The sequence below is a fragment of the Globicephala melas genome, chromosome 17 (genome assembly GCF_963455315.2).
Source record: "Globicephala melas chromosome 17, mGloMel1.2, whole genome shotgun sequence".
Taxonomy (NCBI): Eukaryota; Metazoa; Chordata; class Mammalia; order Artiodactyla; family Delphinidae; genus Globicephala; species Globicephala melas.
The window spans coordinates 408,270-426,682 of record NC_083330.1 but is presented as its reverse complement, the minus strand read 5'-3'; the positions used below and the strand labels follow the sequence as shown (position 1 = coordinate 426,682).

General features: G+C 43.1%; 2 protein-coding genes across 7 annotated transcripts in view; one reads left to right on the top strand and one right to left on the bottom strand.

Annotated features, from left to right (window-relative positions):
- The window catches only part of PRKDC (protein kinase, DNA-activated, catalytic subunit), a 159,294-nt gene extending 156,107 nt beyond the window's left edge, over positions 1-3,187 (top strand). The window contains exon 89 of the mRNA XM_060287680.1: positions 3,063-3,187. Coding sequence (XP_060143663.1) covers positions 3,063-3,064 — 2 coding nt within the window. The 3' untranslated portion in view covers positions 3,065-3,187. The remainder of the gene's footprint in view (positions 1-3,062) is intronic.
- SPIDR (scaffold protein involved in DNA repair) overlaps positions 1-18,413 on the bottom strand; it is a 403,848-nt gene that overhangs the window by 25,391 nt on the left and 360,044 nt on the right. The window contains exon 21 of one of the 6 annotated variants that reach the window (XR_009559679.1): positions 4,887-5,047. The exons of the other annotated variants lie outside the window; for them this stretch is intronic. The gene's annotated coding sequence lies outside the window, so the exon portion shown is untranslated. The remainder of the gene's footprint in view (positions 1-4,886; positions 5,048-18,413) is intronic. 6 annotated transcript variants of the gene reach the window in all.

Here is an 18,413-nt window from a genome sequence, read left to right as displayed (position 1 = left end):
GTTTTATTTCCTTTTAATAAATACCCAGAATTGAATTGCTGGATCGTATGGTAGCTCTGTTTTTAGTTATTTGAGGAAGCTCCATATTGTTTTCTACAGTGGCTGCACCAATTTACATTCCCACCAGCAGTGCACAAGGGTTCCCTCTGCCCACTTTAAACTGTATTGTTTGTTCTTCTGCTGTTGAATTGTATGAGTTCTTTACATATTTTGGATGTTAGCCCCTGATCAAATATATAATTTGCAAATAACTTCTCCCATTTGGTAGGTTGCCTCTTTTTTTGTTGATGGTTTCCTTTGCTGTGCAGAAGCTTTGTAGTTTAATGTAGTTTCACTTGTTTATTTTTGCTTTTGTCGCCAAATCCAAGACTGCTGTCAAGGAGCTTACCACCTATGTTTTCTTCTAAGTGTTTTATGATTTTAGGTCTTAACATTTGAGTATTCAATCCACTTCAAGTTAATTTTTGTGAGTGGCGTAAGACAGGTGTCCCGTTTCATTTTTCTTATGTGTTTGTTAACTTTTCTCAACACTATCTGTTGAAAAGACTTTCCTTTTCCCATTGGACATTCTTGGCTCCCTTATCAAATATTAGTTGACCATATATGTGGGGGGTTAATTCTGAGGTCACTGTTGTGTTCCACTGGTCTGTGTGTCTCTTTTTATGCCAGTCCCATAGTGTTTTACTTACTGTTGCTTTCTAGTATACTTTGAAATCAGGAAGTGTGATACATCTGGTTTTGTTTTTCTTTCTCATCACTGCTTTCACTATTTGGGGTCTTTTGTGGTTTCATACAAATTTTAGGATCTTTTCCTTTTTCTGTGAAAAATGCCATTGAGATTTGTACAGAGATTGCATTGAATGAATGGACGGCTTTGGGTAGCGTGAAAATTCTAACCATATGAACTCTTCCAACTGATGAATGAACACAGGATGTCCCTCCACTTGTTCGTGTCTTCTTCGGTTTCTTTCAGCAAAGTTATAATTTTCATTTTCATTGTACATCTTTCATTCACTTCCTTGGTTAAATTTATTCCCAGGCATTTTATTGTTTTTGATGTTTCATTCTCAGTGTATAGAAATGAAGCTTATTTCTATGTATTGATTTTTATATCTTGCAAATTTACTGAGTTCATTTATTATATCAGTAGTTTCTAAAGTTGAGTCTGTGGGGTTTTTAATAGATAAGATTATATCACCTGCAAACAGTGACAATTCTGCTGCTCTCTTTCAGATTTGGATAGCTTTTCTTGGTCTTGCTTGATTCCTCTAGCTAGGACTGCTAGGACTGCGTTGAACAATTTGTGAGAGTGAATACCCTTGTCTTGTTACTGATCTTAGAGTAAAGGCTTTAATTTTTTTTTATGCATTGAGCATAATTTTAGCTGTGGGTTTACTGCATATGGCTTTTATTAGGTTGCGGTATTTTCCTTCTACCCCCAATATGCTGAAGCTTTTTACTATTATAAAATGATGCTGTATTTTGTTAAGTGCACTATCTACATCTGTTGAGATGATCGTGTGACTGTTCCCTTTCATTCTGTTAATGTGGTTTTATCACATTTACTGATTTGTGTATGTTGAACCAGCCCTGTATCCTAGGGAAAAATCTCACTTGATCATGGTTTATAACCCTTTTAATAAGTTCTTGAATTTGGTTTGCTAATATTTTGTTGAGGAATTTTGCATCTGTGTTCATCAGGAATATTAGTCTAGAGTTCTCTTTTCTTGAAGTGTCCTTATCTGGCTATGGTATCAGAGCAATGCTGGGCCTCGTAGAATGTGTTTGGAAGTGCTCCCTGCTCTTCAGTTTTTCAGGAGCGTTTGAGAATGGTAGGTGGTAATTCTTCGCTAAACGTTTGGTAGAATTCTCCAATGAAACCATCTGGTCCTGGTGTTTTCTGTATTGGGAGATTGCTGATTACTCATACAAGCTCCTTACTCATTATTGGCTTGTTCAGACTTTTTCTTTCTGGTTCAGTCTTGATAAGTTGAATCAATCTAGGAACTTACCCGTTTCTTCTAGGTTGTCCAATTTGTTGGTGTATACTTGTTCTTAGTAGTCCCTTATGATCCTGTGTATTTCTTTAGTGTCCATTTGAATTTCTTCTCTTACATTTCTGATTTTGAGTCTTCTCCCTTTTTTTCTTAGTTCCACTAAGGATTTGTCAATTTTATCTTTTTGGAAAACCAGCTCTTATTGATCTTTTCTATCATTTTACTCATTTCTATTTCTTTTATTTTGGCTGTGATCTTTATTATTTCCTTCCTTATGTTAACTTTGCTCTTATTCTTCTTTTTCTAGTTCTTTAAGGTATAAAGTTGTACTGTTTATTTGTGATCTTAAAATGTTAATATATGCATTTTTAACTAAACTTCCCTCACTGAACTGCTTTGGCAGTGTCCTGTACGTTTGGGTATGCTGTTTCCATTTTCATTTGTTTTGAGATAATCTTTGTTCAGGAGTGTGTTGTTTAGTTTCTACATATTTCTAGATTTTTCAGCTTTTCTCATGTTTTCGATTTCTAGTTTCATACCATGGTGGTCAGAAAACATACTTCATATGATTTCAGTCATCTTAGGTTTTCTAAGACTTGTTTTATGCCCTGTCACATGATGTCCTTGAGAGGGTACCATGTGCCATTGATAAGAACGTATCCTGCTGCTGTTGGATGGAATATTCTAGAGGTATCTATCTCTCTCTCTCTTAGGTCCATTTGGCTTAATGTTTGGTTCAAGTCCATTATTTCCTTGTTGAATTTCTTTCTGGGTTATCTATCCTTTGTTCAAAGTGTGGTACTGAGGTCTCCTATGATTATTGTATTATTGTCTGGTTTCCCTTCATTTCTGTTAGTATTTGCCTAACATATTCAGGTCCTCCCATTGCTGGGTGCGTACATACTTTATACTTATGACTGTTACATCTACTTGATGGATTGATCTCTTTACAGCATTTACAATGATGACCTTCTTTGACTCTTGTTACCATTTTGTCATAAAGTAAGTGTTTTGTCTGATAAGAGTATAGATACCCTTGTTTTCTTTTGGTTTCCACTTGCACAGAATACGTCTTCCTGTCCTGTCACTTTGAGTCTGCATGCGTCCTGAAGGCTCAAGTGGACTCTCGTAGGCAGCATACAGTTGAGTCTTTTTAAAAATATATCCAGCCACGCGGTGCCTCCTGATTGGTGAGTTCAGCCCACCTGCATTTAGAGTATTTGTTGATATGTAAGGACTTAACTCCTGCCACCTTAACATCTGCTTTCTGGTTGATTTGTATTTCTGTTGCTTCTCTCCCGGTGCCCCGCGCACCCCCCCCACCCCCCGCCCATCTCTGCCTACCTTTGTAAATTTGTTATTCTCTGTGGTGGTATATTCTGTTTCCCCTTTCTTTCTTTGTCTTTTGTGGTTACCATGGGGCTTACATAAAACATCTCAGAGGTAGAACAGTACATTTTAAGCTGATACTAGTGACTCGAATCAAGATGCTGAACCAGGAGGACACAGGGCTCCCCTCCCCTCATGAACACATCAAAAATGCATCATCTACATGTGGAACAGCTGTCACTGAAAACTAGCTGGAGACTGGCAGAAAGACTCCTGTGCAACCCAAGTCTGTACCAGAGATCCCCATGACTCTTCAGGTGGGAAGGGAAGAGACGTGATCAGGTGACCTGTGCCCGTGGGAGGGGACTCAGAGGAAAAGGGAGATTCACTCGGGCAGACACCCTCCCTGGGGAGTGGGAAGTTGGAGCCACCTATTGGGTGCCCAGCCCTGGGGTCCAGCAACAGGAAGACGAGTCTGCTTGGCTGGCTGGAAGGCTGTGGGAAGCCTGGAACTCTGCTGGTACGGAGTGCATGGATTTTTACTGGCTCCCAAAGCTGGGCAGAGACGGCAGATTGAAACTGCACTGCTGGCTGACTGGTTTCCTGTGACCAACCCAGTGTGCACCCCAGCCTGAACCAAGCTAAAACACTCCAGTAGCATCTGCATTGTGTTGCAGCTCCACAATGGAGTGAGAGCTGCCATGACCAAGGAAGAAGCCTGGCCACAAACTGCTGTGGTGGCTCAAACCCTAAGTGGCATCTGAGCAGGGAAGGGGCAGCCATTACTGGCAATTGCACAAGGCAGCGCATCAGACGCAGACCAGATCTCTGACGGCAGCCAGACCACACACCCCATGCCCTGGCCCTTGCCAACCGCCACCCCGCGCCCCCGCCACACACACACACACACACACACACCAGCCCCGCTTGGTCCACACTGGTCCCCTCCGGGACTGAGGGTACCAATACTGGGAGGGGAAAGAGCACCCAGTGGGAGCTGAGCCAGCGCAGGCCTCACCCCACCCCTGGCTCCAGCTCCAGCTCCTCTGTCTCAAGCCCCACCACCTACCAACCAAGTTGACAGCTGCTAAGCACACGGTGAGAGAGTACATGGCTTAGGTTCCAGTCAAATTCAGCTCCCCCACCAAAGCCACTGGACACACACAAACTGTACCAGGGGCGCGTCCCACATAAAGACACCTCTTCAAGACCGCCAGAGGTAACCGTTTCACCTAATTTAACAGAGACAGAGAGAGATGAGCAAAATGAGCAGAAGAGTTTATCTCAGTTGAAAGAAAGAGCAAGGATTCAATGCATCAAGAGCAAGGATGCTAACAGAGATTGGTTCAAGATGGCAGAGTAGAAGGACGCACGCGCACTCACTCTCACGAGAGCACCGGAATCACAACTAACTGCTGAACAATCATCGACAGGAAGACGCTGGAACTCACCAAAAAAGATACCCCACATCCAAAGACAAAGGAGAAGCTGCAGTGAGACGGTAGGAGGGGTGCAATCATGATAAAATGAAATCCCATAACTGCTGGGTGGGCAACTCACCAACTGGAGAACACTTAGACCACAGAAGTCCACCCACTGGAGTGAAGGTTCTGAGCCCCACGTCAGGCTTCCCAACCTGGGGGTCCAGCACCGGGAGGAGGATTTCTCAGAGAATCAGACTTCGAAGGTTCGCGGAATTTGATTGCAGGACTTCAACAGGACTGGGGGAAACAAGAGACTCCACTCGTGGAGGGCTCACACAAAGTAGTGTGCGCATCGGGACCCAGGGGAAGGAGCAGTGACCCTGGGGGAGACTGAACCAGACCTACCTGCTAGTGTTGGAGGGTCTCCTGCAGAGGCGGGGGGTGGCTGTGGCTCACTGTGGGGACAAGGACACTGGCGGCAGAAGTTCTGGGAAGTACCCCTTGGCGTGAGCCCTCCCAGAGTCCACCATTAGCCCCACCGAAGAGCCTAGGCTCCAGTGCTGGGTCACCTCAGGCCGAACAACCAAAAGCGAGGGAACCCAGCCCCACCCATCAGCAGACGGGTATTAAAGTTTTACTGAGCTCTGCCCACCAGAGCAACACCCAGCTCTACCCACCACCAGTCCCTCCCATCAGGAAGCTGGCAAAAGCCTCTTAGATAGCCTCACCCACCAGAGGGCAGACGGCAGAAGTAAGAAGAACTACAATCCTGCAGCCTGTGGAACGAAAACGACATTCACAGAAAGACAGACAAAATGAAAAGGCAGAGGGCTATGTACCAGATGAAGGAACAAGATAAAACCCCAGAAAAACAACTAAATGAAGTGGAGATAGGCAACCTTTCAGAAAAAGAATTCAGAATAATGATAGTGAAGATGATCCAGCACCTCGGAAAAAGAATGGAGGCAAAGATCAAGAAGATGCAAGAAATGTTTAACAAAGACCTAGAAGAATTAAAGAACAAACAAACAGAGATGAACAATACAATAACTGAAAACTACACTAGAAGGAATCAACAGCAGAATAACTGAGGCAGAAGAAAGGATAAGTGACCTGGAAGACAGAATGGTGGAAATCACGGCCGCAGAACAGAATAGAGAAAAAAGAATGAGAAGAAATGACCGCCTGAGAAACCTCTAGGACAATATTAAATGTACCAGTATTCGCATTATAGGGGTCCCAGAGGAGGAGGGGAGAGAGGGAGAAGAGGGAGAGAGGGGGAGAGGGGGAGAGGGAGAGGGAGAGGGATTTGAAGAGATTATAGTCAAAAACTTCCCTAACTTGGGAAAGGAAACAGCCACCCAAGTCCAGGAAGCGCAGAGTCCCAGGCAGGACAAACCCAAAGAGAAACATGCTGAGACACACAGTAATCAGACTGACAAGAATTAAAGAAAAATTATTAAAAGCAACAAGGGGAAAATGACAACATACAAGAGGAGTCCCATAAGGTTACCCCCTGATTTCTCAGCAGAAACTCTACAAACCAGAAGGGAGTGGCAGGATACATTTAAAGTGATGAAAGGGAAGAACCTACAACCAAGATTACTCGACTCAGCAAGGATTTCATTCAAACTTGACGGAGGAATCAGAAGCTTTACAAACAAGCAAAAGCTAAAAGAATTCAGCACCACCAAACCAGCTCCACAACAAATGCTAAAGGAACTTCTCTAAGTGGGAAACACAAGAGAAGAAACGGACCTACAAAAACAAACCCAAAACAATGAAGAAAATGGTAATAGGAACATACGTATCGATAATTACCTTAAGTGTGAATGGATTAATTGCTCCAACCAAAAGACACAGGCTCGCTGAATAGATACAAAAACAAGACCCATATATATGCTGTCTACAAGAGACCCACTTCAGACCTAGGGACACATAAAGACAAAGTGAGGGGATGGAAAAAGATATTCCAGGCAAACGGACATCAAAAGAAAGCTGGAGTAGCTATACTCCTATCAGATAAAATAGACTTCCAAATAAAGAATGTTACAAGAGACAAGGAAGGACACTACATAATGATCAAGGGATCAATCCAAGAAGAAAATATAACAATTATATATGCACCCAACACAGGAGCACCTCAATACATAACGCAAATGCTAACAGCTATAAAAGAGGAAATCGACAGTAACACAGTAATAGTGGGTGACTTTTAACACCTCACTTACACCAGTGGACAGAAAATTAACAAGGAAACACAAGCTTTAAATGACACTACAGACCAGGTAGATTTAATTGATATTTATAGGGCATTCTATCCTAAAACAGCAGATTACACTTTCTTCTCAAGTGCACAAGGAACATTCTCCAGGACAGATCATATCTTGGGCCACAAATCAAGCCTCAGTAAATTTAAGAAAATTGAAATCATATCAAGCATCTTTTATGACCACAGCGCTATGAGATTAGATATCAATTACAGGGGGAAAAAAACATAAAAAACACAAACACATGGAGGCCGAACAGTGCATTACTAAATAACCAAGAGATCACTGAAGAAATCAAAAAAATACCTAGAGACAAATGACAATGAAACATGACAACCCAAAACCTATGGGATGCAACAAAAGCAGTTCTAAGAGGGAAGTTTATAGCTATACAAGCCTACCTCAGGAAACAAGAAAAATCTCAAATAAATAATTGAACGTTACACCTAAAGGAACTACAGAAAGAAGAACAAACAAAACCCAAAGTTAGCAAAAGTAAAGAAATCATAAAGATCAGAGCAGAAATAAATGAAATAGAAACAAAGAAAATAGGAAAGATCAATAAAACTAAAAGCTGGTACTTTGAGAAGATAAACAAAATTGGTAAACCATTAGCCAGACTCATCAAGAAAAAGAGAGGACTCAAATCAATAAAATTAGAAATGAAAAAGGAAACGTTACAACGGACACCGCAGAAATACAAAGCATCCTAAGAGACTACTACAAGCAACTCTATGCCAATAAAATGGACAACCTGGAAGAAATGGACAAATTCTTAGAAAGGTATAACCTTCCAAGACTGGACCATAGAAAATATGAACAGACCAATCACAAGTAATGAAGCTGAAACAGTGATTAAAGATCTTCCAGCAAACAGAAGTCCAGGACCAGATGGCTTCACAGGTGAATTCTATCAAACATTTAGAGAAGAGCTAACAGCCATCCTTCTCAAACTCTTCCAAAAAATTGCCTAGGGAGGAAGACTCCCAAACTCATTCTACGAGGCCACCATCACGCTGAAACCAAAACCAGACAAGGATGTCACAAAGAAAGAAAACTACAGGCCAATATCACTGATGAACATAGATGCAAAAATCCTCAAAAAATACTAGCAAACAGAATCCAACAGCACATTAAACGGATCATACACCATGATCAAGTGGGGTTTATCCCAGGGATGCAAGGATTCTTCAATATACTCAAATCAATCAATGTGATACACCATATTAACAAATTGAAGAATAAAAACCATATGATCATCTCAGTAGATGCAGAAAAAGCTTGTAACAAAATTCAACACCCATTTACGATAAAAACTCTCCAGAAAGTGGACACAGAGGGAACCTACCTCAACATAATAAAGGCCATGTACGACAAACCCACAGCAAACATCATCCTCAATAGTGAAAAACTGAAAGCATTTCCTCTAAGATCAGGAACAAGACAAGGATGTCCACTCTCGCCACTATTATTCAACATAGTTTTGGAAGTCCTAGCCACGGCAATCAGAGAAGAAAAAGAAATGAAAAGAATCCAAATTGGAAACAAAGAAGTAAAACTGTCACTGTTTGCAGATGACATGATTCTATACGTAGAGTCATAAAGATGCCACCAGAAAACTATTAGAGCTAATCAATGAATTTGGTAAAGTTGCAGGATACAAAATTAATGCACAGAAATCTCTTGCATCCCTATACACTAACAACGAAAGATCAGATAGGGAAATTAAGGAAACAATCCTATTCACCATTGCAGCAAAAAGAATAAAATACCTAGGAATAAACCTACCTAAGGAGGTAAAAGACCTGTACTCAGAAAAGTATAAGACACTGATGAAAGAAATCAAAGATGACACAGATGGAGAGATATACCACGTTCTTGGATTGGAAGAATCAATATTGTGAAAATGAGTACACTACCCACAGCAATCTACAGATTCAGTGCAGTCCCTATCAAATTACCAATGGCTTTTTTTTTTTTTTTTTTTAACAGAACTACAACAAAAAAATCTTAAAATCTGTATGGAGACACAAGAGACCCAGAGTAGCCAAAGCAATCTTGAGGGGAAAAAAACGGAGCTGGAAGAACAAGACTCCCTAACTTCATACTATACTACAAAGCTACAGTAATCAAGACAATATGGTACTGGCACAAAAACAGAAATACAGATCAATAGCACAGGATAGAAAGCCCAGAGATACACCCACGCACCTGTGGTCAACTAATCTATGACAAAGGAGACAAGGATATACAAAGGAGAAAAGACAGCCTCTTGTATAAGTGGTGCTTGGAAAACTGGACAGCCACATGTAAAAGAATGAAATTAGAACACTCTCTAACACCATACACAAAAATCAACTCAAAGTGGATTAGAGACCTAAATATAAGACCGGACACTATAAAACTCTTAGAGGAAAACATAGAACTCTCTGACATAAATCACAGCAAGATCTTTTTTGACCCACCTCCAAAAGTAATGGATATAAAACCAAAAATAAACAAGTGGGACCTAATGAAACTTAAAATCTTTTCCACAGCAAAGGAAACTCTAAAGAAGAGAAAAAGACTGCCCTACCGAACGGGAGAAAATATCTGCAGACGAATCAACGGACAGAGCATTAACCTCCAAAATATATACACAACTCATGAAGCTCAATATTAAAAACAAACAAACAAACAAAATCCCCAGTCCAAAAATGGGCAGAAGACCTAAACAGACATTCCTCCAAAGAAGACATACAGATGGCCAAGAGGCACATGAAAAGCTGCTCAACGCCACTAAGTATTAGAGAAATGCAAATCACAACTACAGTGAGGTATCACCTCACACCAGTTAGAATGGGCATCATCAGAAAATCTACAAACAACAAATGCTGGAGAGGGTGTGGAGAAAAGGGAACCCTCTTGCACTGTTGGGAATGTAAACTGATACAGCCACTATGGAGAACAGTATGGAGGTTCCTTAAAACACTAAAAATAGAACTACCACATGACGCAGCACTCCCAATACTGGGCATATACCCAGAGAAAACCATAATTCAAAAAGTCGCACCCCAATATTCACTGCAGCAGTATTTACAATAGCCAGGTCATGGAAGCAACCAGGTTGCCCATCGATGGCAAATGGATTAGGAAGATGTGGTACGTATATACAATGGAATATTACTCAGCCCTAAAAAGGAACGAAATTGGGTCATTTGTAGAGATGTGGATGGACCTAGAGACTGTCATACAGAGTGAAGTCAGAAAAAGCAAAACAAATATTGTATATGAAAGCATATATGTGGAATCTAGAAAAATGGTATAGATGAACTGGTTTGCAGGGCAGAAATAGAGACACAGACGTAGAGAACGTATGGACACCGAGGTGGGAAAGCGGGGTGGGTATGGTGGTGGGATGAACTGGGAGATTGGGATGGACATGTATACACTGATGTGTGTATAAAACAGATAACCAACAAAAAAGAGAATGCTAACAATTAGGAAAAAGAAGAGATGAACACAGAATTTTAACTAGAAAATTATTTTTTAAAATGAGAAATTAATAATTCAGTAACTAAAAGGAAAAACAGAAGGAATAAACAGCAGATTAGGTGATACAGAAGAATGCATAAGTGAGCTGGAAGATGGAAATAACCCAATCAGAACAACAAAAAGAAAAACCCGAAAGGGAATTTCGGATAACATCAAGTGTTTCCAACATTCACATTATACAGGTCACACCCCTGAAGGAGGAGCGAGAGATAGAAGGGGGTCAAAAATGCACTTAATAAAATTATGGCTGAAAACTTCACAAGCCTGAGAAATGAAACATAGTCAGTTATGGGAAGCACAGTGTGTGTCAATTAAGATGAACACAAATAGATTGATGCCAAGACATATCATAATTGAAATGGAATAAGTTAAAGAGAGAGATCTAAAGGCAGCAATAGAAAAAGAGGCATATACAAGGGAACCACCATAAGGCTATCAGCTGACTTTTCTGCAGAAACTGTGGCCAGAAGGGAATGGCATGATATATTTAAAGTGCTGAAAGGGAAAAACATGCAACCTAGGGTGCTCTACCCAGCAACATTATCATTGAGAACAGAGGGAGAGAGAAAGCACTTCCCAGAGAAGCAGAAACCAAAACAGTTCACCAATACTAAGCAGCCCTAAAAGAAATGTTAAAGGGTCTTCTCTAAGTGGGAAAGAAAAGGCTATATAACAAGAGTAAGTATCTATAGGAAAGGAAAAATCCCACTAGTGAAGGCAAATATATATTTACAGGCTGAGGATCAATCACTTAAATAAGCTAGTACAAAGATTAAAAGACAAAAACTTGTAAAATCAAGTATAACTACAATAATCAGTAAAGATAAAAATGAAGATGTAAAATATGGCATCAAAAACACAAAGTGTTGGGACTTCCCTGGTGGTCCAGTGGTAAAGAATCCGCTTACAAATGCAGGAGATGCGGGTTTGATCCCTGGTCAGGGATTTAAGATCCCACATGCCGCTGTGCGACTAAGCCTGCATGCCACAGCTACTGAGCTTGCACGCCTCACCTGGAGCCCACGTGCCACAAACTACAGAACCCACGTGCTCTGGAGCCCGCACGTCACAACTAGAGAGCCAGTGCACCCTGCAGCCGGCACACCACGACTAGAGAGAGAAAACCTGCACGCTACAAGTAGAGAGAAGCCCGTGCACCACACAAAAGACCCCACATGCCTCAATGAAGATCCCATGTGCCGCAACTAAGACCTGACACAGCCAAAAATAAAAATATAATAAATAATAAATCTAAAAAAGTGTGGGGGAAGGATGTAGATGTAGATGTTTCAGAATGCGTATGAACTTTAAAAGGGCTACCTGTTTAAAATAAGTATAGTTACAGGTCATCATATATGAACCCCACGGAAACTACAAACCAAAAAACTACAGTAGAGGGACTGGCCGAGATGGCAGAGTACAAAGACCCTGAGCTCCCCTCCTCTCAGGAGCACTCCAGAATCACAACTATCTGCAGAGCCACCAACAATGAAGAAGAATGGAAGCTACCAAAAAAGATCTTCTACAACTAAAGACAAAGATGGAACCACAATGAGATAGATGGATAGGAGGGACGGACTCACGAATATAATCAAATCCCACACACCTGGGTGGGCGACCCACAAACTGGAGAATAATTATATTACAGAGGTTCCCCCACAGGAGTGAGAGTTCTGAGCCCTACATCAGGCTCCCCAGCCCGGGCGTCCTGCACTAGGAAGACAAGCCCCCAGAGCATTTTGGCTTTGAAGACCAGAGGGGCTTAATTTTGGGAGCCCCACAGGACTGGGGAAAACAGACTTCATTCTTAAAGGGCACACACGAAGTCTCACACATACCAGGAACCAGGGCCAAAGCAGTAATCGGAGAGGACCCTGGGTCAGACCCATCTGCTGGTCTTGGAGAGTCTCCTGCAGAGGTGGGGGGTGGGTGTGGCTCACCATGGGACACACACACTGGTGGCAGACATTTGGGAACATTCTACCGTGTGAACTGCTGCTGGTGGTTGCCATCTTGGCTCATCAGCACCGAGACCTGGCCCCAACAGCCTGTAGGCTCCAGTGCTGGGACACCTCAGGCCAGACAACTAACTGGGTGGGCACATAGCCCCACCCATCAGCAGACAGGTTGCCTGAAGACTTCCTGAGCCCACAGCCATGCCTAACCATGGCCCTGCCCACCAGAGGGCCAAGACCCAGCTCCACCACCAGCAGGCAGGCACTAGGCCTTCTCTCCAGGAAGCCTGCACCAGCCTCTTGACCAGCCTTATCCACCAGGGGGCAGACAGAAGAAAACCTCAATCCTGCAGACCCAGCCTGCCCACAGCAGGCCAGACCTTACTCTGAGACCATCTGGCCCCAGCCCTGTCCACCAACAGGCCAATGCATACCCTGCACCGCATACTTAACTGTGTGACTGACGAACCAGGAGCCCCCCTGCCCCCCACCCCAATAGTCCAGCACTAACCTCAGGACCTGGGTTCACCTGCCATTGGGTGAACTCTGCCTGTTTCCAATGGGCAGGCCTAAATCTTTGCGACTCTGACTGTACCCATCACTGAGCCGGCACTAGCCTCAGGGCCCCTTAGGGTTCTGCAGCCAGCTGCCTCGTGACCAGGCCCCGCTAAACGGCAGCCAGCAGCTTCTGCACAAGGCAGGTCCTGGCAACCAACCGGGCTAGGGCCAACCAAGCCCACCAGACCACCCACACAGCCCACCATAACAGAAGGACCCATGCAGCCCTCTTAGGGGAACCCTTAGAACATATAGGTAATGGGAGGACACTGCAGGACAGTGCACTGCTGGGACACACAAGATGTCTCCTACAGAGGGCCACTTCTCCAAGGTTGAGAAATGTAAGTAACTTACCACAAACATAAAAATACAAATAGCAACTTGGACAAAATGAGGTAGCAGAGGAATATGTTCCAGATGAAGGAACAAGATAAAAAACCCAGAAGAAAAACTAAGTGTTGTAGAGACAGGCAATCTACCCAAGAAAGGGTTCAGAGTGAGAATCATAAAGATGATCAAAGAATTTGGGAAAAGAATGCACAGAGTGAGAAATTAGAAGTTTTGAGCAAAGAGTCAGAAAACATAAAGAGTAACCAAACAGATGGAGAATACGATAGCTGAAATGAAAAATACACTGGAAGAAATCAATAGTACAGAAGGACAAATCAGTGAGCTGGAAGACAGAGTAGTGGAAATCACTGCCACTGAACAAAAAAAAAAAAGTATGAAAAGAAATGACAGTTTGAGAGACCTCTGGGACAACATCAAACACACTAATATTTGCATTATAGAGGCCCCAGAAGGAGATAAGAGAAAGAGCCTGAGAACATACGTTTAAGACATAATAGCTGAAAACATCCCTAACCTGGGAAAGGAACAAGTCACCCAAGTCCAGGAAGCACAGAGACTGCCACACAGGATGAACCCAAAGAGTAAGACAACAAGACACACTCTAAATAAAGTGACAAAGAGATAAAGAGAGAATATTAAAAACAGCAAGAGGATAAGAAATAACATACAAGGGAATTCCCATAAGGCTGACAGCCCGTTTTTCAGCAGAAACTCTACTGGCCAAAAGGGAGGGGCAGGATATATTTAAAGCGATGAAAGGGGAAAAAATACAACCAAGAATAATGTATCCAGGAAGGCCCTCATTCAAATTTGAGGGAGAAGTCAAAAGCCGAAAGTTCAGTACCATCAAACTGGCTTTACAACAAATGTTAAAAGAACTTCTCTAGGTGAAAAGGAAAAGGCCACAACTAGAAACAAGAAAATTACAAAATGAAAAAGCTCACCAGTAAAGGCAAACATACAGTGAAGGTAGGAAATCTCCACACACCAAGCTAGTAGGGAGGTTAAAAGAAAAAAGTAGTAAGACTGTCTCTATTCCACAATAAGCAGTTAAGGGATACACAAAAGAATGAGACACAAAATATGCAAGCAGAAACAGTAATTGGGAGGGGAGGAGAGTACAAATGCAGGGTTTTCAAAATGCATTTGAAATTAAGCCATCAGCAACTTAAAAACAATCATGTATACATACAGACTGCTATACAAAACCTCACAGTGACTGCAAACCCAAACTCTATAATAGATATGTACCCAAAAAAGAAAAAGGAAACCAAACATAACAGTAAAGCTAGTCATCAAATGAGAGAGAACAAAAGAAGGGAAAAACGACCCTACACAAATCCAAAACAATTAACAAAATGGCAGTGAGAACATACATATCGATGATTACCTTAAATGTCAACAGAGTAAATGCTCCAACTAAAAGACACAGAGTGGCTGATGGACACAAAAACAAGACCCCTTGATATTCTGCCTACAAGAGACTCACTTCAGATCTAGAGACAGACAGACTGAAAGTGAGGGAGTGGAAAAAGGTATTCCATGCAAGTGGAAATCAATCGAAAGCCAGAGTAGTAATACTTACATCAGACAAAATCGACTTTAAAATAAAGACTGTTGTAAGAGACAAGGAGGGACACTACATAATGATCAAGGGATCATCCAGGAAGATACAACAATTGTATATACATATGGGAGGCACCTAAATATAAGGCAAATATTAAGAGACATAAAAGGAGAAATTGATGGTAACACAATACTAGTGGGGGACTTTAACACCCCACTTATATTAATGGACAGATCATCCAGACAGAAAATCCATCAGGAAACACAGGCCTTAAATAACACATTAGACCACATGGACTTAATTCATATATATAGAGCATTCCATCCTAAAGCAGCAGAATACATATTCTTTTCAAGTGCATATGGAAAATTCTCCAGGATGGATTACATGCTAGGCCACAAAATAAGCCTTGGTAAATTTAAGACAACTGAAATCATATCAAGCATCTTTTCCAAACGCAACAGTACAGAGACCAGAAATCAACTACAGGAAAAAAAATTGCAAAAAACACAAACATGTGGAAGCTAAACACTATGCTGCTAAACAACCAGTGGATCATTGAATAGATTAAAGAGGAAATCAAAACTACCTACAGACAAAACAAAAACACAACGATCCAAAACCTGTGGAACGCAGCAAAAGTGGTTCTAAGAGGGAAGCTTATAGTGATACAGCTTACCTCAGAGAACAAGGAAAATCTCAAATAAACAACCTAACCTTACACCTAAAGCAACTAGAGAAAGAAGAACAAACAAAACCCAAGTCAGCAGAAGGAAAGAAATCATAAAGATCAGAGCAGAAATAAATGAAACAGAGACGAAGAAAACAACAGACGAGACCTTCAAGATGGAGGAGTAAGACGTGGAGATCACCTTCCTCCCCTCACATACATCAGAAATACATCTACGCGTGGAACAACTCCTACGGAGCACCTACTGAACGCTGGCAGAAGACCTCAGACCTCCCAAAAGGCAAGAGACTCCCCACATACCTGGAGAGGGCAAAAGAAAAACGAATAAACAGAGACAAAAGAATAGGGACAGGACCTGCACTTCCGGGAGGGAGCTGTGAAGGAGGAAAGGTTTCCATACACTAGGAAACCCCATCACTGGTGGAGACGGGGGTTGGCGGGGGGAGCTTCAGAGCCGTGGAGGAGAGTGCAGCCACAGGGGTGCAGAGGGCAGAGCGGAGAGATTCCCGCACGGAGGATGGGTGCCAACCAGCACTCACCAGCCCGAGAGGCTTGTCTGCTCACCCGCCGGGGCGGGCGGGGCTGGGAGCTGAGGCTCGGGCTTCGGTCGGAGCGCAGGGAGAGGACTGGGGTTGGCGGCGTGAACACAGCCTGCAGGGGGTTAGTGCGCCACGGCTAGCCGGGAGGGAGTCCAGGAAAAGTCTGGACCTGCCAAAGAGGCAAGAGACCATTGTTTCGGGGTGCACGAGGAGAGGGGGTTCAGAGCACCGCATAAACGAGCTCCAGAGACGGGCACGAGCCGCGGCTAACAGCGCACACCCCAGAGACGGGCATGAGACGCTAAGGCTGCTGCTGCCGCCACCAAGAAGCCTGTGTGCGAACACAGGTCACTCTCACACCCCCCCTTCCGGGGAGCCTGTGCAGCCCGCCACTGCCAGGGTCCCGGGATCCAGGGACAACTTCCCCAGGAGAGCGCACGGCGCGCCTCAGGCTGGGGCAATGTCACGCTGGCCTCTGCTGCCACAGGCTCACCCCGCACCCATACCCCTCCCTCCCCCCGGCCTGAGTGAGCCAGAGCCCCCGAATCAGTGGCTCCTTTAACCCCGTCCTGTCTGAGCAAAGAACAGACGCCCTCCGGCGACCTACACAGAGGTTGGGCCAAATCCAAAGCTGAGCCCCGGGAGCTGTGAGAACAAAGAAGAGAAAGGGAAATCTCTCCCAGCAGCCTCAGGAGCAGCGGATTAAATCCCCACAATCAACTTGATGTACCCGCATCTGTGGAATACATGAATAGACAACGAATCATCCCAAATTGAGGAGGTGGACTTTGGGAGCAATGATACATATATATATATATATATTTTTTCCCTTTTTCTCTTTTTGTGTGTATGTGTATGCTTCTTTGTGTGATTTTATCTGTATAGGTTTGCTTTTACCATTTTCCCTAGGGTTCTGTCTGTCCATTTGTTTTTTCTTTTTTTATTAAAATTTTTTTAATAATTATTTTTTATTTTAATAACTTTATTATTTCCTTCCTCCTTCCTCCCTTCCTCCCTTTCGCTCTTTCTTTCTCCCTTTTCTGAGCCATGTGGCTGACAGGGTCTTCGTGCTCCAGCTGGGCGTCAGGGCTGTGCCTCTGAGGTGGGAGAGCCAAGTTCAGGACATTGGTCCACAAGAGACCTCCCAGCTCCACGTAATATCAAACAGCAAAAGCTCTCCCAGAGATCTCCATCTCAACACTAAGACGCAGCTCCACTCAACAACCAGCAAGCTACGGTGCAGGACACCCTATGCCAAACAACTAGCAAGACAGGAACACAACACCACCCATTAGCAGAGAGGCTGCCTAAAATCATACTAAGTTCACAGACACCCCAAAACACACCACCAGAAGTGGTCCTGCCCAACAGAAAGACAAGATCCAGCCTGATCCACCAGAAGGCACCCCTCCACCAGGAAGGCACCCCTTCACCAGGAAGCCTACACAACCCACTGAACCAACCTTAGCCACTGGGGGCAGACACCAAAAACAACAGGAAGTATGAACCTGCAGCCTGTGAAAAGGAGACCCCAAACACAGTAAGTTAAGCAAAATGAGAAGACAGAGAAACACACAGCAGATGAAGGAGCAAGGTATAAACCCACCAGACCAAACAAATGAAGAGGAAAGAGGCACAGCTTTTGCACAGCAAAGGACATCATAAACAGGACGAAAAGACAACCCTTAGCATGGGAGAAAATACTTGCAAATGAAGCAAATGACAAAGGATTAATCTCCAAAATTTACAAGCAGCTCATGCAGCTCAATATCAAAAAAACAAGCAACCCAATCCAAAAATGGGCAGAAGACCTAAATAGACATTTCTCCCAAGAAGGTATACAGACTGCCAACAAACACATGAAAGGATGCTCAACATCATTAATCATTAGAGAAATGCAAATCAAAACTACAATGAGGAATCACCTCACACCAGTCAGAATGGCCATCATCAAAAATCTACAAACAACAAATGCTGGAGAGGGTGTGGAGAAAAGGGAACACTCTGGCACTGTTGGCGGGAATGTAAACTGATACAGCCACTATGGAGAACAGTATGGAGGTTCCTTAAGAAACTAAAAATAAAACTACCATATGACCCAGCAATCCCACTACTGGGCACATACCCTGAGAAAACCATAATTCAAAAAGAGTCATGTACCACAGTGTTCACTGCAGCTCTATTTACAATAGCCAGGA